The sequence below is a fragment of the Entelurus aequoreus genome, linkage group LG03 (genome assembly GCF_033978785.1).
Source record: "Entelurus aequoreus isolate RoL-2023_Sb linkage group LG03, RoL_Eaeq_v1.1, whole genome shotgun sequence".
Lineage (NCBI taxonomy): Eukaryota > Metazoa > Chordata > Actinopteri > Syngnathiformes > Syngnathidae > Entelurus > Entelurus aequoreus.
This window is the reverse complement of record NC_084733.1, coordinates 65,265,291-65,289,797: the sequence shown is the minus strand read 5'-3', so window position 1 is coordinate 65,289,797 and position 24,507 is coordinate 65,265,291. Positions and strand designations below refer to the sequence as shown.

Below are 24,507 nucleotides of genomic sequence, written 5' to 3'. Positions count from 1 at the left end.
TAATAATCAGCACTAGCGCTTAGCAGTTAGCATCTCAGGCTGCTGGGCCGCCAGCACGCTGACATTTTTAAAAACCCTTGACTGAACAAACCACATCAAACACGCTCAACTATCAAATTGTATTGTTTTTATCCGGCACAAAAAGCGTGGCGAACGTATACATAGCTTAAACTAGCTAGCTGCTGATAGCACCATGCTAGCTCAGCTAGCAGTAAGCTGACTTAACACTTTTAGCAACTGCGACATAAATAATCTCACATAAATTAAGTCATGAATAAAAAGAGCCATTTTCGCCCTGTTTGTGCTAAATGGACGTTTCACTCGGAATCCCACCCACAAGACGCGAGGCCTCCTGCTGGAGCCTCGGGACTCGAGTTCCAAGAGAGCCGGGAGGCCTCGACGCAGGCGCCGGACGCCCGACGCCAACAAGCCGCGGCCCAGGTTTAACATGCACTCACCGTCTTTGTTTGGCAGGCTGTGTGTGGTGCGTGTGAGCCGGGATAATGTCGGTCCTTAGCAAGGCACAACGACTACCACCGACGACCGGGGCTGGCGTCCATTTTTTCCGGAGGGAGTCCAAAAAGGTGAGCGTGGACAGCGGGGAGAAAACAACACACACACCGGGCCTGAAATGGAGTGTGTGACGTTCGAAGACCGCCTTTCAGCCCGGAAATATCAAACATACAACTCGAGTAATGTTCTACACACCAACTTCCTCGTTTCAAAGCATTTTGATACCCCAGACTGCCACACACGAGCCGGACTTCACCAGACTGCGATTTTGTAAGAAAATATAAACAACTTCTCACTTTTAAGGCAGCAAATGTAAATGACACTGTGGGAAATTCTCCGACTGCACTTGAAGGCAGCGTCTGGACGTGACGTCGGATAAGAAAGATTGTCACGTGATCAGAAACCAAAAGAAAAAGACAAATATTTACTTTTTCAATTTATTGCAGGAATTCCAATGTCTGTTTTTATTTACACTTGTAATTATGCATAATTAGTACAATACATAATGACAAATACATAATTAATAGATAACATATTATTGTATTTCTGCATAATTAACGACATGTTGTCTGTCTATCTGTGTTGGCCCTGCAATGAGGTGGCGACTTGTCCAGGGTGTACACCGCCTTCCGCCCGATTGTAGCTGAGATAGGCTCCAGCGCCCCCCGCGACCCCGAAGGGAATAAGCGGTAGAAAATGGATGGATGGATGGAAGTATTTATGAGCCTACAGAAAGTTGGTTTTGAGGGTGATGCTGGGAGACGACTTGGTGCTGCTGCTAGCTTTAGCATCGGCGGCACGCTCCTGGGTTCCCTTGAGGGCCGCTTCCAGGCGACACTTGAGGTGAGGATAGGTGGAGACCAGAGACCTGGCACAGGGACACAAAGTCTCAGGACAGCAAAACACGCTGACAAGATGGAGAAAGCTCTAAAACGTACTTCAAGTACACACTTTTTGGACACATGAACACACAATCATTAGCATTGTAATATTAGCACGCTAGTGTTTTTGCTTATTGTGCAGGTCAGCGTCATACATTGTGTTACTTGCTAGCATGCTAACATTAGTATGCTAGCTTTTGTTAGTAACTTCATAAGTATACACCATAAACATATGTGGGTATTTATTGCATGCTAACGTTAGTATTCTAGCATTAAAAAAAAACAACCTTAGAGTAAAATATTGTGGTACTTGATGCATGTTACAGTTAGCATTTTAGCATGCTAACTTTAAGCAGGTATTCATGTATTTTGGTATTTCACGGCAGCTAACTTAACACTATTGTTAGCATGTTTACATAGTACTGTTGGCATGCTAGCTTTTTTAGCTCGTTTTGTTCATAATTTTTGTTCCGTGACGCTAAATGGCCAGCGTGCTAACTGTTAGCATTTCAGTTTGACATTCACACAACTTTGTACCTCAAGTGCACACATGTTAAACCAATCGCAAGCATTCTAATAAGAGCATGCTAACTTTTTTTTGCAAATTTTGCAGGCATACACTGCAGCGTCAAATATATTGTGACTTGACAAATTACACCTGTTAGTTTTTTTTAAACTAACTTTGTAGGTAAACACCTCAGTCATATTTTAGTATTTGATGCATGCTAATATTAGCAGGCTGGCATTTGAAAAGCATATTTTCAAATATACACATCCGAATAATATATTTTGGTACTTGATGCATGTTACAGTTAGCATTTTAGGACATTAAAGTTAGCATACTAGCTTTATAGAGCATGTATATGCCTCAGTTTCACTTATTTCACTAATGCTAACTGTATGCATGCTATTGTTAGCATGTTTACATAATACTGTTAGCATGCTAGCTTATTTAGCTCGTTTTTGTTAATTATTTTTGTTATGTGACGCTAACTGGCCAGCATGCCATTCACACAACTGTGTACCTCAAGTACACACGTGTTAAGTCAATCACAAGCATTCTAATAAGAGCATGCTTTTTTGCAAATTTTGCAGGTATACACCGCAGCGTCAAATATATTGTGACTTGACAAATTATACCTGTTAGCATGCTTGCTTTTTTTTTCTTTAGCAAATTTTGTGCCCTCTGTCATATTTTAGTATTTGATGCATGCTAACATTAGCTGGCTAGCATTTGAACAGCATCTTTTCAATGCTAGCCATCGGAGTAATATACAGTATTTTGGTACTTGATGCATGTTACAGTTAGCATTTTAGCACGTTAAAGTTAGCATGCTAACTTTATAGCATGTATATGCCTCAGTTTCACGTATTTCACTAATGCTAACTGTAATCATGTTAACATATTACTGTGAGCATGCAAGCTTTTTTAGCTTGTTTAGCTAAATAAATGTGTGACTTGACACTATCTGGCCAGCGTGCTAACTGTTAGCATTTCTGTCTCGTCAGCATTCACACTAATCCAGTTTTACCTGAAGACGTCCGAGTGCTGGGGTCCAAGGCGCATTAGGTCCTTTAGCGCCGCACGGTGTAGCGAGCGAGACGCTGCGTCAGCGGAACACAGCGCATTCTCATCCAGCAGGAAGGAGATGAGTAGAGGAAACAAAATGGCCACCAGCGGGGGACCTGAAGGTCACCCAGAGACACGTTAGGACCGAAAAGCCCACGACTGCTTCTTTGAGATCATGCGGTCCCACTTACGCTGGGACACTTGGGCCGCCTGCACCAGAACCTCCATGGCTCTCAGGCCCTCCAGAACCACCTGCAGATCTTCTGGGCACCCAGGTCGCCGCCCCTCCACCTTCTGGCCAGCAAGCGAGAAGAGCAGTCAGTCAAACTCTGGTCCTGACTGAGGGGCCAGTGAGGTGGTGTACCTGCAGAAACCGCAGCAGTCCAGGTCCAAGGGCCCGGATGTAAGGGACACTCTGCTCCTGTGGGGCCCCAAACAGTGACGCCAGCAGCTGGAAACATCGAGTGGCCTCCTGAAGAACATCAGACTTTCATGATGCTACACATTTTGTGTGTATTTGTACACATACTTTGGATATTTGTACTAATAATGTGTGTATTTGTACTAATATTGTGTATTTGTACTCATATTGTGTGTATTTTGTATTAATTTTGTGTATTTGTACATGTTTTTTGTGTATTTGTACACACATTGTGTTTTGATACTAACATATACCCTGTGTACTTGTACTAATAGTGTGTGCATTTGTACACATGGTGTGTATTTGTACACAATGTGTATTTGTACTAATATTGTGTGTACTTTCTAATATTGTGTGTATTTGTACACAAAACGTGTGTATTTGTACTAACGTATACCGTGTGTATTTGTACTAACATATGTGGATTTGTACACATATTGTGTGTGATTGTACACATTTTGTGTGTATTTGTACTAACATATACCGCATGTATTTTTACACATATTGTGTGTATTTGTACTAATATTGTGTGTATTTGTACTAACATATACCTGAAGAACATCAGACTTTCATGGTGCTACACTCTGCTCACACCACACCTACTACCACCAAATACTATGTATATATTGTGTGTATTTGTAGTAACATATACCCTGTGTATTTGTACTAACATTGTTTGTATACATATACCGTGTGTATTTGTACAAATATTGTGTGTATTTTGTACAAATATGTGCATTTGTACTAATATTTTGTGTGTATTTGTCAAAATACTTATCTACCGTTTTAACTTAGTGCAGGCCATGTGATCCACTAACTCAATGCAGGTAATGTGATCTACTAACTCAGTGCAGGTCATGTGATCAACTAACTCGACACAGGCCATGTGATCTAACTCGGTGCAGGTCATGTAATCAACTAACTCAACACAGGCCATGTGATGTACTAACTAAACGTAGGTCATGTGACCTACTAACCAATACAGGTCATGTGATATACTAACTCAGTGCAGGTCATGTGATCTACAAACCCTGTTTCCATATGATTTGGGAAATTGTGTTAGATGTAAATATAAACGGAATACAATGATTTGCAAATCATTTTCAACCCATATTCAGTTGAATATGCTACAAAGACAACATATTTGATGTTCAAACTGATAAACTTTTTTTTGTGTGCAAATAATCATTAACTTTAGAATTTGATGCCAGCAACACGTGACAAAGAAGTTGGGAAAGGTGGCAATAAATACTGATAAAGTTGAGGAATGCTCATCAAACACTTATTTGGAACATCCCACAGGTGAACAGGCAAATTGGGAACATGTGGGTGCCATGATTGGGTATAAAAGTAGATTCCATGAAATGCTCAGTCATTCACAAACAAGGATGGGGCGAGGGTCACCACTTTGTCAACAAATGCGTGAGCAAATTGTTGAACAGTTTAAGAAAAACCTTTCTCAACCAGCTATTGCAAGGAATTTAGGGATTTCACCATCTACGGTCCGTAATATCATCAAAGGGTTCAGAGAATCTGGAGAAATCACTGCACGTAAGCAGCTAAGCCCGTGACCTTCAATCCCTCAGGCTGTACTGCATCAACAAGCGACATCAGTGTGTAAAGGATATCACCACATGGGCTCAGGAACACTTTAGAAACCCACTGTCAGTAACTACAGTTGGTCGCTACATCTGTAAGTGCAAGTTAAAACTCTCCTATGCAAGGCGAAAACCGTTTATCAACAACACCCAGAAACACCGTCGGCTTCGCTGGGCCTGAGCTCATCTAAGATGGACTGATACAAAGTGGAAAAGTGTTCTGTGGTCTGACGAGTCCACATTTCAAATTGTTTTTGGAAACTGTGGACGTCGTGTCCTCCGGACCAAAGAAGAAAAGAACCATCCGGATTGTTATAGGCGCAAAGTTGAAAAGCCAGCATCTGTGATGGTATGGGGGTGTATTAGTGCCCAAGACATGGGTAACTTACACATCTGTGAAGGCACCATTAATGCTGAAAGGTTCACACAGGTTTTGGAGCAACATATATTGCCATCCAAGCAACGTAACCATGGACGCCCCTGCTTATTTCAGCAAGACAATGCCAAGCCACGTGTTACATCAACGTGGCTTCATAGTAAAAGAGTGCGGTACTAGACTGGCCTGCCTGTAGTCCAGACCTGTCTCACATTGAAAATGTGTGGCACGTTATAAAGCCTAAAATACAACGGAGACCCCAGGACTGTTGAACAACTTAAGCTGTACATCAAGCAAGAATGGGAAAGAATTCCACCTGAGAAGCTTAAAAAATGTGTCTCCTCAGTTCCCAAACGTTTACTGAGTGTTGTTAAAAGGAAAGGCCATGTAACACAGTGGTGAACATGCCCTTCCCCAACTACTTTGGCACGTGTTGCAGCCATGAAATTCTAAGTTAATTATTATTTGCAAAAAAAAAAAAAAAGTTTATGAGTTTGAACATAAAATATCTTGTCTTTGTAGTGCATTCAATTGAATATGGGTCAAAAAGGATTTGCAAATCATTGTATTCCGTTTATGTTTACATCTAACACAATTTCCCAACTCATATGGAAACGGGGTTTGTACCAACTCGGTGCAGGTCATGTGATCAAGTAACTCGACACAGGCAACGTGATCTACTAACTCGGTGCAGGTCATGTGATCATGTAACTCGACACAGGCAATGTGATCTACTAACTCAACACAGGCCATGTGATCTACTAACTTAGTGCAGGCCATGTGATCTACTAACTCAGTCCAGGTCATGTGATCTACTAACTCAGTGCAGGTCATGTGATCTACTAACTCGACACAGGTAATGTGATCTACTAACTTAGCGCAGGCCGTATGATCTACTAACTAAACATAGGCCGTGTGACCTACTAACTCAATACAGGTAATGTGATCTACTAACTCAGTGTAGGCCATGTGATCTACTAACTTGACACAGGTCATGTGATCTACTAACTTAGTGCAGGCCATGTGATCTACTAACTCAGTGCAGGTCATGTGATCTACTAACTCGACACAGGTAATGTGATCTACTAACTTAGTGCAGGCCATGTGATCTACTAACTAAACTTAGGTCAGGTGTCCTACTAACTCAATACAGGTAATGTGATCTACTAACTCAGTGTAGGTCATGTGATCTACTAACTCGACACAGGTCACGTGATCTACTAACTCAGCGCAGGCCATGTGATCTACTAACTCAGCGCAGGCCATGTGATCTACTAACTCAATGCAGGCCACGTGATCTACTAACTCAGTGCAGGCCATGTGATCTACTAACTAAACATAGGTCATGTGTCCTACTAACTCAATACAGGTAATGTGATCTACTAACTCAGTGTAGGTCATGTGATCTACTAACTAGACACAGGTCACGTGATCTACTAACTCAGTGCAGGCCATGTGATCTAGTGTTTTAAGTGGAAGTGTGCCTGTGAGAGAAGGTTCAATAGGGATCAAGTACAGGACCCGTGGCTTTGCAATGTTGACTTGAACAACTAAGTGTCGCCAAAGACTAGATCAGGTGTTGTGAAACTTTTACAGCCTGATAATTGTGTTTTTTTAGAAAGGAATATGCCTCAGCCGGGTCACAGACCAAGCAGTCCCCAGAGTCCCTTGCTAGCCTTGCTGGCCCAGAGACCGAGGCTATCAATAGCCCGGCACACAGCTGGCTTGTCAGCTGATTCCTTTGAGATCTTGTTTTGATGGAGGAGCTGCAGGTGGTGGTCTTGGGTGGTGTTGGGTGCACACACGGTCACTGACCCCCGGGTCCTTGGCGTCCATGCTGCTGGAGAAGCGTTGCAGAGTGAGCGCGTGCAGGGGCTGCACCACACAAACACTTGGACCAGCTGACAGCAGGAAGACAGTCAGAGCTGTGAGCAGGATGACACCATCCACACCGCTAGACCCTGAATGCAACACACACACACACACACTCATTGCTAGCTTGATGCTAATTTACATAGCATTTGCCATAGACAGGCTACTATTAGCATTAGTGAATTTACATGACGATTTCAACACCTGAAAACTACATCTCAGATGTTACAATCAAACAGCGGCTGTCTAATAAGCACAATACTTACAGTATAACAACTTTGTAGGGTGCAACATAACACATTCACCTTCATGAAAAAAAGCTACTGCCATCTAAGGTCTTGGAGGTGCAACTGCAATGCAAATAAGACTCAAATGGAGTCCCAGTCTTCCTGGATGACTCCTGGAGTGTGTACCAGTGTTCCACAGGTCTAGGAGGGTGCTGAGAGCCGAGCGCAGCATCACTTTCCAAGCCCCGCCGCTCTTCTCCTGGCGACTCATGGAGGATGTCAACACCGTCTTCAGTGCTTGCAGAAGCGCCCGGACCACTTGCCAGGGTCCGCTCCTTGAGCCCAACTCCAGGGTCTCAGGCAAAGGGCACAAGTGTGCTTCTGTACCGTGGACTGCTAGCAGAAGACATGGTTACAGGTCATGACAGGTCGGGTCAGGTCGGACGGACACCTTAAGGGGTCTGTGGCTGTTACCGGAGCGCGTGCCAGCGGGTGGGAGCGCTAACTCCCGCAGGACTCCCAGCAGCAGGTAGAGGACGGTCGGCAGGATGGACACACTTCCTGCAGGACAAGCATCAGAGCGTTTGATTGTCTGGTCAGCACGGTGACATCATCAGCATAGTAGTCACCTTCTGGCGAGCAGATGGACGGCAGCTGAGACAGGACACACACGGCAGACGCCAGCAGGTGACAATCGCCGTCATCCAGACTCCACGGGGTACCGGCAGGACCTGGACACACCTTCACAGATCCTGTCACGGTTCACAGGTGAGAAGCGGCGTGCCTCACCTGTCGGTCGGCTTCCGGACAGTTTGGGACTGAGTCTCGGGAGCTTGCGGACCAGCACGCAGAGGCAGATCTCCAACGCTCCGAAGACCAGCGAGCGTCCGGGTATCAGACCGCCCGTGTCCCTCCCCTCCCCAAACTCTGGCACGGTCTCCTTCTCGGAAGCGCCGTCATCCACTGAGGAGCAAGACTGTCTGAATGAGGTCTTCTAGAAGGACACACCCATGGAGGAGGTCTCACCTTCTGCACTGTGTCGCTTTTCTCTGATGTGCTCCTGAGTGGACGTCACGATCTGACTCAGCAAGTCCAACATGGCCGCCTGGATGGCCACCGACTCTCTGGTGACCATCAGCCTATGGAGCACGCCGAGCAGCTCCACGCTCAGAACCTACACAAAGTCCAACTGAGAGCAGGTTCTTGTGTGTGGATGAAGGTGTGTCCTACCTGGTCTCTGGCCACCGTGGCTCGAGTCCAGGGGACGTCCAGCAGCGTCTGCAGCCCTTGCAGACAGGAAGCGATGTTCTCCGTCTGCTCCTCGGAGTGAGGAGAACACAGGAAGTGCACGCTGAGACCTGACACACACACAGGCGACGTGAGCAGGGACAACAAAGGATCCCGTCAAAGTCCTGGCACGTTTACCTAGGATGAGGTGCAGGCGCTCCACGTTGATGTCCTCCGCACTCTTGGCCCTGCCCAACGAGCCGCTGTGGCCCATGGAGGTAGGCGTGACCGGTCTGGACAGGTTAGCGGGGCCGTCGTCAGAAATCACGAAACCTGGAACACACCGGACACACATGTAATACTTGTCCCTATGGAGGAAGACAAGGAGCATGAGGACAAGGAGCAGCAGGGGGAGGAGGATGGAAAGAGGAGAAGAAGAAGGAGGAGGAGGATGGGGTGGAGAAGAAAAAGGAGAATAATGGGAGGAGGAGGATGGGGAGGAAAAGAAGAAGGAGAAAGAGGAGGGTGGGAGGAGAAGAAGTAGGAGTGGGAGGAGGAGAAGAAAGAGAAGGGGGAGGATGGGAGGAGAAGAAGGAGGAGGAGGATGTGAGGAGAAAAGAAGGAGGGGGAGGAGAAGGAGGATGGGTTGGAGAAGAAGAGGAAGGAGGAGGAGGAGGATGGGGAGGAGGAAGATGATGGGAGGAGGAAAAGAAGGAGAGGGACGAGAAGGAGGATGGGGTGGAGAAGAAGAGGAAGAAAGAGGAGGATGGGGTGGAGAAGAAGAGGAAGAAGGAGGAGGAAGAGGATGGGAGGAGAAGAAGAGGGAGGACGAGGAGGGGATGGGTAGAGAAGAAGAGGAAGAAGGAGGAGGAGGATGGGAGGAGAAGAAGAAGGAGGAGGAGGAGGAGGAGGGGGATGGGTGGCGAATAAGAAGGAGGATAGGAGAATAATAAGGGGGAGGATGGGGAGGAGAAGAAAGAGAAAGAGGAGGAAGAGGATGGGAGGAAAAGAAGGAGGGGGATGGGAGGAGAAGGATGAGGATGGGGAGGAGAAAAAGGAGAAGGATGGAGGAGGAGAAGAAAGAGAAGGAGGAGGATGGGAGGAGAAGGAGGATGGGAGGAGGAGAAGAAGGAGGAGGGGGATGGGTGGTGAATAAGGAGGATAGGAGGAGAATAATAAGGGGGAGGATGGGGAGGAGAAGAAAGAGGAGGAAGAGGATGGGAGGAAAAGAAGGAGGGGGATGGGAGGAGAAGGATGGAGGAGGAGAAGAAAGAGGAGGAGGATGGGAGAAGAAGAAGAAGGAGGAGGATGGGAGGAGAAGAAGGAGGAGGAAGGTAGGAGGTGGAGAAGAAGAAGGAAGATGGGAGGAGGAGAAGAAGGAAAAGGAGGAGGATGATGGGGAGGAGAAGAAGAAGAGGACGATGAGGAGGAGAAGAAGGAGGAAAAATAGGATCATAGGGAGGAGGATGTGGGAGGAGAAGAAGAAGGAGGAGGATGATGACGGGGAGTAGAAGAAAAAGGAGAAAAAGGAAGAGGAGGACGATGGGAGGAGAAGAAAAATGAGGAGGAGGAGAATGGGAGGAGAAGGAGGAGGAGGATGGGAGTGGAAGAAGGAGGATGGGGTGGCGAAGAAGAAAAAAGAGGAGGATGGGAGAAGAAGAAGAAGGAGGAGGAGGATGGGAGAAGAAGAGGAAGGAGGATTGGAAGGCCAATAACAAGTAGGAGGAGTATGGGAGGAGAAGATGGAGGAGACAAAAGAGGAGAAGATGGAGGATGATGAGGAGGAGACAAAGGAGGATGATGAGGGGCAAGAGCTGACCTGTGCTTTGGAGCCAGAGTGAGGTGGCGTGCAAGATGGTAGCCCATGAGGAGGAGAAGTGAGTCCTGGTCTGGTTGGCTGTTTGTGAAGAGTAGAAGGAACCTCCTGCTGATACACAATTACATGTGACATATACATGTTATCACTCACTACATCTATACTATTTGTGATATCACTCACTACACCTATACTGCACATGATATCACTCACTACATCTATACTGTACATGATATCACTCACTACATTTATACTGTATGTGATATCACTCACTACATTTATACTGTTTGTGAAGAGTAGAAGGAACCTCCTGCTGATACACAATTACATGTGACATACATATCACTCACTACATCTATACCCGTTTGTGATATCACTCACTACATCTATACTGTGTGATATCATTCACTAGACCTATACTGTACATCATATCACTCACTACATCTATACTGTACATAACACTCACTACATCTATATTGTATATGACACATGATATCACGCACTACATCCTGTATATCCTAAATCTATAATACATAAATAATATATATATACTGTATATACACACATTTACAAACTATATGACTATATAGTTAATAGCTTAGCACGTTTACCTATTGTAAATTACTTTTGTACAATAGAAGAAATTGTGTGCTTATTGGAGGTAATTTAGATGTTTACTGGCTGTCTAGCTTTGCAGAAGTAAATACTGTGCTTGTATCGCACATGATATCATACACATGTAAGACGCTGCAGGACTGCTTGTATGGCACACGATATCACACACAAGTAAACATGCTGCAGATCTTCTTGTATCGCACATGATATCACACACAAACACTCTCCAAGACTGCTTGCATCGCACATGATCTCACACAAGTAAACACACTGCAGGACTGCTTGTATCGTACATGATATCACACACAAGTAAACACGCTGCAGGACTGCTTGAATCGCACATATCACACACAAGTAAACACTCTGCAGGACTGCTTGTATTGTCGATGATATTACTCACAAATTAAACACGCTGCAGTACTGCTTGTATCGCACATGATATCACACACAAGTAAGGTGCCGTAAGACTATTTGTATCGCACATGATATCACACAAGTAAACAGGCTGCAGGACTGCTTGTATCGCACTTGATATCACACACATGTAAACACTCTGCAGGACTGCTTGTATCGCACATGATATCACACAAGTAAACACGCTGCAGGACTGCTTGTATCGTACATGATATCACACAAGTAAATGCGTTGCAGGACTACCTTTTTCACACATGATATCACACACACAAGTATATGCGCTGTAGGACTGCTCGTATCGTACATTTGACATGCAAACCTGTGGAATCTGGGGCCAAAAAAATATGGAATGGGGACAATTCAAAGTGCGTGCAGTGGAAAGCGTCCGACCTGTATCAGACACGTGGTCCCGCGGGAGCATCAAGGCACTGCAGTCCTGCAGCGCCGCCAACCACAGGCGGCTCAACTTGGCCAGGTCGGCTTGGACCAGTGCCAGTAGGCTCGGCCCTCCGGACTCGGAGTCGGTCTCCCGTCCACTCCTGCGGACGGCCACGATGTAGACCTGACAGGAGCACAGGTCAGGCACGGCACAATCCAAAAGACATGACGTGGCATCACCTGTGCCCAGGCCTTGAGGACAGCCAGGGTTTCCATGGTAACGGTGGCCTCATTGTACACCTGACTGCACAGGTCGCTGCCGGTCTGGACCTTGGCCAAGGAGCTGGCCAGGAGCTGGTGGACGCGCCTGAGGTCACGGTGGTCGCTGACCACACCGCTCGCTATCCAGGTGCTGCAGACCTGCAGCGGGTCAAAGGTCAGGCACGGAAAGCCTAGCTGCTGGGCAGGTTGGTGATCACCTGACAGGCCTTGGCTGTGACATCAGGAGGTGCGTCAGGACCAAAGGCCGGTCTGAGAGCAGCTCCCACCTACACACACACACACACCTGCATTAGTTCCCTTTGTCACATAGCCCCCCGGTCCCGCACGCTACTTACGTTGGCCTGGTACTGCTCTAGGATCACGTGACCGGGGAACTCGGGTTCCGCGATGGCCGAGAACTGTTGGATGATGACCAGCAGGGTGTGCAGGCCCGCCAGTCGTAGCTGGTCACTGTGGTCTGTCGCCGCCATGAACGCCATGCGGACCAGATCTCCCAGGTGAAGGACCAGGAAGTCTGAGGGGACAAAGAGGCGTGGTGAAGAGAGTCCACAGACCAGACCACGCCAACGAGGCGGCAGTCCTACCCGTGGATGCGTTGGCGCGGCGTGCCTGAGCCAGCGCCAAGTCAAAGTGGGCGGGATCGTCCTTCTGGCACTGCGCCACGATGCGACACACACACTCCATGGCGAAGCGGCGCGTGGACCAGCGCAGCGCCTTGAAAGGGCCGGCAGACTCTGGTCGGGCACTGAAGACGGACGAGTCGTCGTCTTGGACGTTGTCCACCTCCTCCTCGTCTCCGTCCGCCCCGGACAAAGTGCCCCGGTCTGCATGAGTGCACGAGTTGTTGGACGCTGACAGGACGTCTTTGCAGAGCTTGAGCCAGTGTGCCAGCTGGCCGCTGGTGGCACTGGATGCCATCATGTGGACCAGAGTCTCCCGGATGTCCCTCTGGAGCCCTGGATCCGACTCCTGGTCCAGCAGAGAGACGAGCGCCCCTTCCAGGCCCACCTCCTTGATGGTGACATCTGCAGGGACACACCATGCTGACGCTGCGGGAAACAAGGATTGTGTGTGTGTGTCTCACCCAGGTGTGTGTTGCTTGGTCTCTGCAGTTCTTTCACCTGCGTCACAGCCAGCTCACACACCTGCAGCGCCTCTCGCTGGACCAGCTGCCTCAGACAGGACACCACCGCCCGCCGCAGACTCACACGGGAGCTGCACAGGTTGGCCTGACACGGGACACACACACGCACGTCAGACTGTCCTCGTGGGGACCGACACTTCACACACTCCAGTCTGGAGAGAAGACCTCCACAGGACCATTTGGAGTAGTGGGGTCTACATTTTCATGGTCCCACCAGGAGAGAAATACACTCACATACACACAGGACTAAGTGTGTGGCAGTGATCAGAGGATTGAGTGCATTCTTTCACACATAATGAGTGTTAGCGTTGTGTCATGACCACAAATCAGTGGGAGTAGAAATTGCAGCTTAATTTATTTATTTTAATAGTTAAAAAAAAGCAACTTCCTTTAAATATTTTATTATTTTAATAGTTAAAATGCAACTTCCTTTATTTTAGTATTTTAATAGTTTAAAAAAAGCAACTGCCTTTATTTATTTTGTTTGAATAGTTTAAAAAACGCAACGTCTTTTAAATATTGTATTATTTTAATAGTTAAAAAAATGCAACTTCCTTTGTTTATTTTATTATTTTAATAGTTAAAAAAATTGCAGCTTCCTTTATTTATTTAATTAATAGTTAAAAAAACACAACTTCCTTTAAATATTTTATTATTTTAATAGTATAAAAAAATGCAACTTCCTTTATTTATTTTATTATTTTAATAGTTTAAAAATGCAGCTTCCTTTATTTATTTTATCATTTTAATAGTTTAAAAATGCAACTTCCTTCATTTATTTTATTATTTTAATAGTTAAAAAAAATGCAACTTCCTTTAAATTTTTTAAATAGTTAAAATGCAACTTCCTTTATTTTATTATTTTAATCATTAAGAAAAGCAACTTCTTTTATTTATTTTATTTGAATAGTTTAAAAAACGCAACGTCTTTTAAATATTTTATTATTTTAATAGTTAAAAAATGCAACTTCCTTTGTTTATTTTATTATTTTAGTAGTTTTGAAAAATGCAGCTTCTTATATTTATTTTATTATTTTAATATTAGTTTTATTTTAAAACCTTGCTGTTTGTTTTTAAAGCTTTACATGGACTGGCCCCTCAGTATATCTCGGACCTCATCCAAATTTACACTCCTGCGCACGCTCTGAGGTCCGAGAGCCAGCTTCAGCTCGTGGTGCTCAAGACCAGACTTAAATCCAGGGGAGACAGGGCCTTCTCTGTGGTCGGCCCTAAGCTCTGGAACACTCTGCCCCTCCACGTTCAAACTGCTCCCACAGAACTCACTACGTGAGTTGTGTGGTCCTCTGTCCTCTGTGTTTTTTTTATAAATTTTGATTTCTATTTAATGGTTTAATTGGTTTTACCCTTTAAAATCGTTTTTAATCATATTTATTTTTATATTGTTTTTATATTGGTTTTATATCTATTTATTTTTTGTTTTTATTCAGTCATTGGTGGAGCTAAGGATAATATTTGAATATTGTTTTTAATATTGTTTTTAATATTGTTGTGTAGCACTTTGGAAAAATTTTTGTTGTTTAAATGTGCTATATAAATAAAGTGGATTGGATTGGATTGAATAGTTCAAAAAACGCAAAGCGTTTTAAATATTTTATTATTTTAATAGTTAATAAAATACAACTTCCTTTGTTTATTTTATTATTTTAGGAGTTTTAAAAAATGCAGCTTCCTATATTTATTTTATTATTTTAATAGTTAAAAAACCCAACTTTCTTTATATATTTTATTATTTTAATAGTATAAAAAAATGCAACTTCCTTTATTTATTTTATTATTTTGAAAGTTAAAAAATGCAGCTTCCTTTATTTATTTTATTATTTTAATAGTTAAAAAAGGCAACTTCCTTTATTCATTTTATTATTTTAGTCGTTCAAAAATGCAACTTCCTTTCAATATTTTATTATTTTAATAGTTCAAAAAATGCAACACCCTTTATATATTCTATTATTTGAAAAAGTTAAAAAAAAAAATGCAACTTCCTTTAAATATTTTATTATTTTAATAGTTAAAAAATGCAACTTCCTTTAATTATTTTATTTTAATAGTTTAAAAAATGCAATGTCTTTTAAATATTTAAATAGTTAAAAAATGCAACTTTCTTTATTTTATAATTTTAATAGTTAAAAAATGCAACTTCCTTTGTTTATTTTATTATTTTAATAGTTAAAAAAATGCAGCTTCCTTTATTCATCTTATTATTTTAATAGTTAAAAACACACACCTTCCTTTAAATATTTAATTATTTTAATAGCATAAAAAAATGCAGCTTCCTTTATTTATTTTATTATTTTAATAGTTTAAAAAATGCAGCTTCCTTTATTTATCTTATTATTTTAATAGTTAAAAACACACACCTTCCTTTAAATATTTAATTATTTTAATAGCATAAAAAAATGCAGCTTCCTTTATTTATTTTATTATTTTAATAGTTTAAAAAAATGCAGCTTTCTATATTTTATTATTTTAATAATTAAAAAAATGCACCTTCCTTTATTTTATTATTCTAATAGTTTAAAAAATGCAATTTCCTTTAAATATTTTATTACTTTAATAGTTAAAAAAAATGCAACTTCCTTTATTATTTTATTTTAGTAGTTTAAAATGCAGCATCCTTTATATATTTTATTATATTAATAGGTAAAAAAAATGCAACTTGCTTTATTCATTTTATTATATTAATTGTTAAAAAAAATGAAGCTTCTTTTATTTTATTACTTTAATAGTTTAAAAAAATGCAACTTCCTTTAAAGATTGTATTATTGTAATAGTCAAAAAATACAACTTCCTTTATTTTATTATTTCAATAGTCAAAAAAAAAAGCAACTTCCTTTAAATATTTTATTATTTTAATAGTTAAAAAAAATGCAAGTTCCTTTATTTACTTTATTAATAGTTATAAAATGCAGCTTCCTTTATTTTATTATTTTAATAGTTAAAAAAATGCAACTTCCTTTAAATATTTTATTATTTTAATGGCTAAAAATGCAACTACCTTTATTTTATTATTTTAATAGTTAAATAAATGCAACTTCTTTTATTTATTTTATTATTTTAATAGTTTAAAAAATGCAACTTCCTTTATTTATTTTATTCTAATAGTTTGAAAAATGCAACTTCCTTTAAATATCTTATTATTTTAATAGTTCAAAAAAATGCAACTTCCTTTAATATTTTAATAGTTAAAAAAATGCAACTTCCTTTATTTATTTGATTATTTTAAAACGGCAGCTTCCTTTATTTATTTTATTATTTTAATAGTTTAAAAAATGCAGATTCCTTTATTTTATTATTGTAATAGTTTAAAGAAATGCAACTTCCTCCAAATATTTTATTATTTAAATTGTTTAGAAAATACAGCTTCCTTTATTTACTTTATTATTTTAATAGTTAAAAAATGTAGCTTCCTTTATTTATTGTATTATTTCAATATAATATAATGCAAGTTCCTTTAAATATTTTATCATTTTATTAGTCAAAAAATGCAACTTCCTTTATTTCATTATTTTAATAGTTTAACAAATGCAGCTTTCTTTATTTACTTTATTATTTTTAATAGGTTAAATTTTTTTAGCTACCTTTATTTTATTATTTTTAATACAAACCCCTTTTCATATGAGTTGGGAAATTGTGTTAAATATAAACGGAATACAATGATTTGCAAATCATTTTCAACCCATATTCAGTTGAATATGTTACAAAGACAACATATTTGATGTTCAAACTGATAAACATTTTTTTTTTGCAAATAATCATTAACTTTAGAATTTGATGCCAGCAACACGTGACAAAGAAGTCGGGAAAGGTGGCAATAAATACTGATAAAGTTGAGGAATGCTCATCAAACACTTATTTGGAACATCCCACAGGTGAACAGGCATATTGGGAACAGGTGGGTGCCATGATTGGGTATAAAAGTAGATTCCATGAAATGCTCAGTCATTCACAAACAAGGATGGGGCGAGGGTCACCACTTTGTCAACAAATGTGTGAGCAAATTGTTGAACAGTTTAAGAAAAACCTTTCTCAACCAGCTATTGCAAGGAATTTAGGGAATTCACCATCTACGGTCCACAATATCATCAAAGGGTTCAGAGAATCTGGAGAAATCACTGCACATAAGCAGCTAAGCCCGTGACCTTCGATCCCTCAGGCTGTACTGCATCAACAAGTGACATCAGTGTGTAAAAGATATCACCACATGGGCTCAGGAACACTTCAGAAACCCACTGTCAGTAACTACAGTTGGTCGCTACATCTGTAAGTGCAAGTTAAAACTCTCCTATGCAAGGCGAAAACCGTTTATCAGCAACACCCAGAAACGCCGTCGGCTTCGCTGATACAAAGTGGAAAATTGTTCTGTGGTCTGACGAGTCCACATTTCAAATTGATTTTGGAAACTGTGGATGTTGTGTTCTCCGGGACCAAAGAGGAAAAGAACCATCCGGATTGTTATTGGCGCAAAGTTGAAAAGCCAGCATCTGTGATGGTATGGGGGTGTATTACTGCCCAAGACATGGGTAAAGTGAAGGCGCCATTAATGCTGAAAGGTACATACAGGTTTTGGAGCAACATATGTTGCCATCCAAGCAACGTTACCATGGACGCCCCTGCTTATTTCAGCGAGACAATGCCAAGCCACGTGTTACATCAACGTGGCTTCATAGTAAAAGAGTGCGGGTACTAGACTGGCCTGCCTGTAGTCCAGACCTGTCTCCCATTGAAAATGTGTGGCGCATTATGAAGCCTAAAATACCACAACGGAGACCCCCGGACTGTTGAACAACTTAAGCTGTACATCAAGCAAGAATGGGAAAGAATTCCACATGAGAAGCTTAAAAAATGTGTCTCCTCAGTTCCCAAACGTTCACTGAGTGTTGTTAAAAGGAAAGGCCATGTAACACAGTGGTGAACATGCCCTTTCCCAACTACTTTGGCATGTGTTGCAGCCATTAAATTCTAAGTTAATTATTATTTGCAAAAAGTTTATGAGTTTGAACATCAAATATCTTGTCTTTGTAGTGCATTCAATTGAATGTGGGTTGAAAAGGATTTGCAAATTATTGTATTCCGTTTATATTTACATCTAACACAAATTCCCAACTCATATGGAAACGGGGTTTGTAGTTTAAAAAAATGCAGCTTCCTTTATTTTTTAATTTAAAAAATGCCACTTTCTTTATATATTGATTTTTATTAATTAATTGCGTGAGTTAGTTGTGTGTTGTACTTGGCACAGAGTGAGTTGTGTGAGTTAGTTGCCTATTGTGCTTGGCACAGAGTTAGTTGTGTGTTGTACTTGGCATAGTTAGTTGCGTGAGTTAGTTGTGTGAGGTGCCTGGCACAGAGTTAGTTGTGTGTTGTATTTGGCAGAGATAGTTGTGTGAGTTAGTTGTGTGTTGTGCTTGGCAGAGTTAGTTGCCTGTTGTACTTGGCAAAGAGTAAGTTGCGTGAGTGAGTTGTGTGTTGTGCTTGGCACAGAGTTAGTTGCGTGTTGTACTTGGCACAGAGTTAGTTGCGTGTTGTGCTTGGCAGAGTGAGTTACATGAGTGAGTTGTGTGTTGTACTTGGCACAGAGTGAGTTGTGTGAGTGAATTGTGTGTTGTATTTGGCACAGAGTTAGTTGTGTGAGTGAATTGTGTGTTGTACTTGGCACGGAGTGAGTTGTGTGAGTGAATGGTGTGTTGTACTTGGCACAGAGTTAGTAGCGTGTTGTACTTGGCACAGAGTTAGTAGCGTGTTGTACTTGGCACAGAGTTAGTAGCGTGTTGTACTTGGCACAGAGTTAGTTGCAAGTTGTGCACCAAAGTCTGACCTACCAGACACCACACAGGCTTTTTTAACACATGGAAGTCATGTTTCCATGGCAACACCATGATTTTAGTTGAGTTTTTCACTGCACAGTACTTCCTCAAGGTGCGCAAAAAAAATCAATTCGCACCCGAATCACGATTCCTATTCATCCTGATTTTAAAAGGGTTGAGAGTTTTTAAAAATCTATTATTTAATTTTTTTAAATGACTTTTTTACCCCATCCTATAAGGCTTAAAAAAAAACTTTTTAGGCCATCTTGGGGTGCACAAAAAAAAAATCAATACATTCTTATTCATCCTGATTTTAAATCGATTCCTAATTTTCAAAAAGTGATTCAACAAAACAATAAAAATTAATTTTTTTAATTTCCATCCATCCATTTTCTACCGCTTGAGTGTGTGTGCATGTGTGCGTGTGTGCGTACGTGTGTGTGCGTGCGTGTACGTACGTACGTGTGTGTGCGCGTGTGTGCATGCTCACACATAGTGCAGGGACCAGGCCGACCAGGTGAAGATGTTGCGGGCAGAACATGTGCAGCTGCTGCAGGCAGGAGATTGCGGAGGCTTGAACCAAGCAGTGGGGCGTGGCCTGCATGGCGCTACAGGCCAGCGTGCAACTGGAGCGTAACGCCGTCACGGCGGGCCCCTCCCCTGACACAAGGCAGCGACAACAACGTCACGTTCCTGCGCGTTGGCGTGGGTGGGCTGGGTGTGTCCTACCTTGCAGGTCGGGGCCCAGGCACGTGATGAGGGCGTGCAGGCAGCGACCCAGGCTGCCATGAACCTCGGGGTGGGTGGGCGGAGCCAGGAGCAAGAGGCGCAGCACCAGCGCAAAAGTCGGGTCTGCATGGGCGTGGTACAGGCCGCAGGACAGGTCCACCACCAGGGCCAGACTGTGTAGGGACCAGGTCTGGAACAAACACTTGGTTGCCATGACAACGTCACGTGACGCACACAGTGCGCATGCATACCTGAACCTCAGGCGACGTGCCGTCCTGACTCAGAGTGAAGAGCACTCCCAAACACGTGGACAGATGTTGGGGTGAGCTGATGCCGCCCACGTAGCGATGCAGCGCCCCTAGAGCCAGAGCGCAGCCACTGCGGGACGCGCCATCTCGAGCCGTCTTCAGCCTGGATACAAAACATGGACATGAACTACATGTACACACACGCACCGCCGTCACATCCACACACGCAGCGCCATTATTTAGACACGCGCCGCCGTCACATCCACGCGCGCCGCCGTCACATCCACGCGCGCCGCCGTCACATCCACACGCGCCACCGTCACATCCACACGCGCCGCCGTCACATCCACACGCGCCACCCTCACATCCACACCGTCACATCCACACGCCCCACCGTCACATCCACACGCCCCACCGTCACATCCACAGCGCCGCGTCACTTAGACATACGCCACCGTCACTTAGACACACGCCACCGTCACTTAGACACACGCCGCCGTCACTTAGACACGCGCTGCCGCCACTTAGACACGCGCTGCCGTCAATTAGACACACACGCTACCGTCACATCCACACGCGCGCCATCACAGCCACACACGTCGCATCAGTCACACACTTCGCGTCACAGCCACCACGCTGTGTCACATCCACAGACGCCACGTCACTTAGACACATGCCAACGTCACTTAGACACACGCCACCGTCAGGTCGACACGCACCACCGTCACGTCGACACGCACCACAGTCACATTACTTTTTTCCATGTTTGTTATTGTAGCAACCTGCTTGTTTAAGTCAGGGATTTTGGTGATTGCTGATCTTTTGTGAGGGCACCAAATGGACTTCTGTGTGCATGTTTCTGGTGACGTCCATGAAGGACCTCCCACCTGTCCAAGCAGAGCAGTGAGACGGAGACGGTGAAGCCGGCGTCTCCGACCACTTGCACGAGACGGGCCAGGCCCTCGGCCGCCACGCACCGTAGAAGAGGACTGGGGCTGTCCAGCGCCGCCATCAGGAGGGACACTACGGGCAGACGAGCCTCCTCCGGGCCCAGAAGGCTGTGGCTGCTGGGCGGGTGCTGAGGGAGCAAGGAGTGTTTGGCAGCCAGAGTGGAGGTACTGAGATGAAAACAGGTGTCATACCCTAAGCAAACTACAGAGGGCAGCACAGACGTGGGTCTGGACCGTCTTCTGCCTTTGGCCTTTCAGCTGCTTGAAGGTCTCCAGAAAGTGTTCCAGGATCTTGGCTCTGGAACACAAAGCCATGAAGAGATGAAGCTGCAGTTCCAGGACAAAGTCACCTGTGCCGTGGTCCCAGACCTCTGAGCGGAGATGATGTGAGGGAAGACCAGTCCAAAGAGGTGTGCAGCGGCACTGGTCAGGGCAGCGGCGGGAGGGAGCGGCGAGGGCACTTGGTGGCCCCTCTTGCACACGGCAAAGGGGTCGTTGTCCAGCGAGCCGGCAGACACGTACACCTGCGACACGCCATCGCGTCATCAAAGGCTCCACCTGAGGTCACACCTGACAAGTCACCTGCTCCTCAATGTGTGTGTGCTGGCCGTCATGGGGGGCGGGGCCCAGCAGCAGCGCGTCGTCACGGTGACAGAAGCGCAGCAGAAAGGCGGGCTCTGAGCAGGGCTGGCTGAGGTTCTCCTGGGCCAGAAGGTTCCACACCAGCTGGTTCATTAGCAAACCAAAACTCTCTGACAAACACAAACACACCTTCCTTTATTTATACACGCATTAATTTCTTCTTGGAGTTAGGAACAATACATTTATTTTTGTCATTTATAAAGCACCTTCCTTTATTTATCCATGCATTCATTTTTTCTTGGACTTAAAAAATTACAGAAGTTCCTTTCATTTATTTTTGGCATTTCAACGCACCATCCTTTATTTTTTATGTTTATATTTTTCATTAATAAAAAATGCAGCTTTCTTTATTACTTTTATAATTACGGTAATCAAACAGTTTCCTTTAATATTAATTTTTTTAATTCATCATTCTTTATTGAAAAAAATGTAGCTTCCTTTTATTATTTTCCTCAATTCAAAAAAAGCATCTTATGCTATTTATTTTTTAAGAAATAAAAAAACAGCTTCATTTATTATTTTTTATTATATTTGTTTACTTTTATTTTTGATAAGAATGTAGTTCACCCTTATTCATTTTCAATTAAAACGCAGTTTCCTTTAATTTTTTTAATATTTTACAATGCAGCTTATTTTATTTATTTTAATAATACAAAAGAAGCTTCAGCTTCCTTTATAAAAAAAAAAAGCATCCTCCTTTATTTATTTCTTATTAAAAAAAACAACTTCCTTTATTTTTTTAATAAAAAAGTCACCTTTCTTTATTATTTTTGAAATAATTAGTTATTTTTATAAATTAAAAAAGCAGCTTCCTTTATTTTATTTTAGTAATGAGAAAAATGCATCTTCTTTTATGGATCTATTTCTTAATTTTTAACGCAGCTTATATTTATTTAAAAAAACAAAAACAGTTTCCTTTATTCATTTATTTTTAAATAAAAACCAACGCAGTTTACTTTATTAAAAAAAAGCAGCTTCTTTTTTATATTTTTTAATAAAAATGAATCTTCCTTTGTGTATTTCAACATAAAAAGAACAGCCTCATTTATATATTATTTTTAAAATATTAATATTATTGAGTTATTTTTATTATTAAAAAAAGCATTCTCCCTTATTTCATTTTTTAAAATAAAAACAAATGCATCTTCCCTTATTGATCTATTTCTTTATTTTTTTAATTACGCAGCTTCCCTTATTTATTTACTTTTTTTAAATGAAAAAAACATTGTACTTTATTTTTTTTAAATTTAAATGCAGCTTCCCTTTTATTTATTTAAAAAACGCATTTTCCTTTATTTATATGACAATAAAAAACGCATATTCCTTTACGTAGATCGTAAATAAAAAGGCAGCTCCGTCTTATATGTGGCTGTACGTGACTGATGGCGTTGTTTACCTTGGTAGGTGTGCGGCGGCAGCACAGCAAGCAGCTCGTACACTCGCAGGCGGTAAGTAAGCGTCCAGGCCCCGACACAAGCGCCGTAGGACCCCGTGAGAGCAGGAAGTCTGCAGATGGCGGGAAAGTCCATGAGTGGCGAGGAAAAACATTCTGTATTGTCTTTTTGCAGACGTGCACTGGAAGCAAACAAACAGCATTGCTCCGCCCCTCCAAGCTTCATTTGTTAACACCATCTCCAAATAGGACTCCATAAAAGTGGAATAGATGAGCAAACAGGTGAAATGGAAGGATAAAGAGTTGCAGAGCTGCCATGCAGGCTGTTTATCTCTTTAAAACTGTCAGTGCTCAAAAATAATAATGAATCAAAATCATTGTTGCTCTGAATGATTGACATATTCAAGGCCCCAATCATTTCACATAAAATAATCAATTTTTAGAAAGGATTTGGGGAAAAATTCCAGCATATTTTGTGCTTTTGAAAACTGTGTTTTCTAAGGAAAATAAAGGGTGTAAACCATTAAGAAAATAAAAAATACTTCATGGCAGCAAATAGATATGAAGTTGATCTATAGATATTTAAATGTATATATATGATTTATTTTCAACACACTTTTGGATCCCCGAGACCTTTGGTATGATTTTTTTTAACAGTTATTGTTAAAACAATAATAATGATTTTAAAATCAATCTTGTTGTGAATTATTGATCTATTTAAGGTACTTTACATCAAAAAAATTACACTTACTTAGGGGGGAAAATATTGCATATTTTGTGTTTTTGCCATAAAAAAAAAGAAAGTTTACTTTGACAAAAAGAGCATAAATAAACAATATAAAAAATACTTCACATCAAATATTACACTATCTGAAATATTTTTTGCGAAAAATATTGCACATTTTAGGTTTTGGACAAAAAAAAAACATGTATTTGACAAAAAGCGCATAAAACATAAATAAAACAAAAGTATATCGACAGACGTAAAGTTGATTTGAAGTGTTGAAAAAATTTTTTTTTTTAAATTAATGTATGAGACCCATCTGGATTTCCCTGACAAAACCTGAGGAGAGCACGAAAGGTTTAAAAAAAAAATTACATACATAGATACATACATACATACATACATACATACATACATACATACATACATATATATATATACACACACACACATATATATGTTATATACATATATATACACATATACAGTATACACATATGTATATATATATATATATACACACATACATATACATATATATACACACATATATACATATATATATATACACACACATATATATACATATACAGTATACACATATATATATATACACACACACATATATATATACATGTACAGTATACATATATATATATACATAT

At 41.8% G+C, this 24,507-nt stretch overlaps 2 protein-coding genes across 2 annotated transcripts in view; both read right to left on the bottom strand.

Moving 5' to 3' along the window:
* The window catches only part of LOC133646728 (E3 ubiquitin-protein ligase HECTD1-like), a 49,928-nt gene extending 49,302 nt beyond the window's left edge, over positions 1-626 (bottom strand). The window contains 1 exon segment of the mRNA XM_062042429.1: positions 459-626. The gene's annotated coding sequence lies outside the window, so the exon portion shown is untranslated.
* Positions 627-967: 341 nt separating this feature from the next.
* The window catches only part of heatr5a (HEAT repeat containing 5a), a 43,372-nt gene continuing 19,832 nt past the window's right edge, over positions 968-24,507 (bottom strand). Inside the window, exons 14-40 of the mRNA XM_062042427.1 lie at positions 23,122-23,231; positions 21,666-21,835; positions 21,453-21,607; positions 21,276-21,381; positions 21,021-21,211; positions 20,137-20,296; positions 19,886-20,075; positions 19,647-19,816; positions 13,275-13,419; positions 12,775-13,215; positions 12,526-12,704; positions 12,388-12,456; positions 12,149-12,328; positions 11,921-12,092; positions 10,505-10,609; positions 8,884-9,018; positions 8,689-8,816; positions 8,485-8,632; positions 8,248-8,421; positions 8,088-8,189; positions 7,933-8,019; positions 7,645-7,854; positions 7,175-7,320; positions 3,329-3,436; positions 3,156-3,258; positions 2,927-3,080; positions 968-1,381 (exon numbers count right to left, since the gene is read on the bottom strand). Coding sequence (XP_061898411.1) covers positions 1,240-1,381; positions 2,927-3,080; positions 3,156-3,258; positions 3,329-3,436; positions 7,175-7,320; positions 7,645-7,854; positions 7,933-8,019; positions 8,088-8,189; positions 8,248-8,421; positions 8,485-8,632; positions 8,689-8,816; positions 8,884-9,018; positions 10,505-10,609; positions 11,921-12,092; positions 12,149-12,328; positions 12,388-12,456; positions 12,526-12,704; positions 12,775-13,215; positions 13,275-13,419; positions 19,647-19,816; positions 19,886-20,075; positions 20,137-20,296; positions 21,021-21,211; positions 21,276-21,381; positions 21,453-21,607; positions 21,666-21,835; positions 23,122-23,231 — 4,180 coding nt within the window. The 3' untranslated portion in view covers positions 968-1,239. The remainder of the gene's footprint in view (positions 1,382-2,926; positions 3,081-3,155; positions 3,259-3,328; positions 3,437-7,174; positions 7,321-7,644; positions 7,855-7,932; positions 8,020-8,087; positions 8,190-8,247; positions 8,422-8,484; positions 8,633-8,688; positions 8,817-8,883; positions 9,019-10,504; positions 10,610-11,920; positions 12,093-12,148; positions 12,329-12,387; positions 12,457-12,525; positions 12,705-12,774; positions 13,216-13,274; positions 13,420-19,646; positions 19,817-19,885; positions 20,076-20,136; positions 20,297-21,020; positions 21,212-21,275; positions 21,382-21,452; positions 21,608-21,665; positions 21,836-23,121; positions 23,232-24,507) is intronic.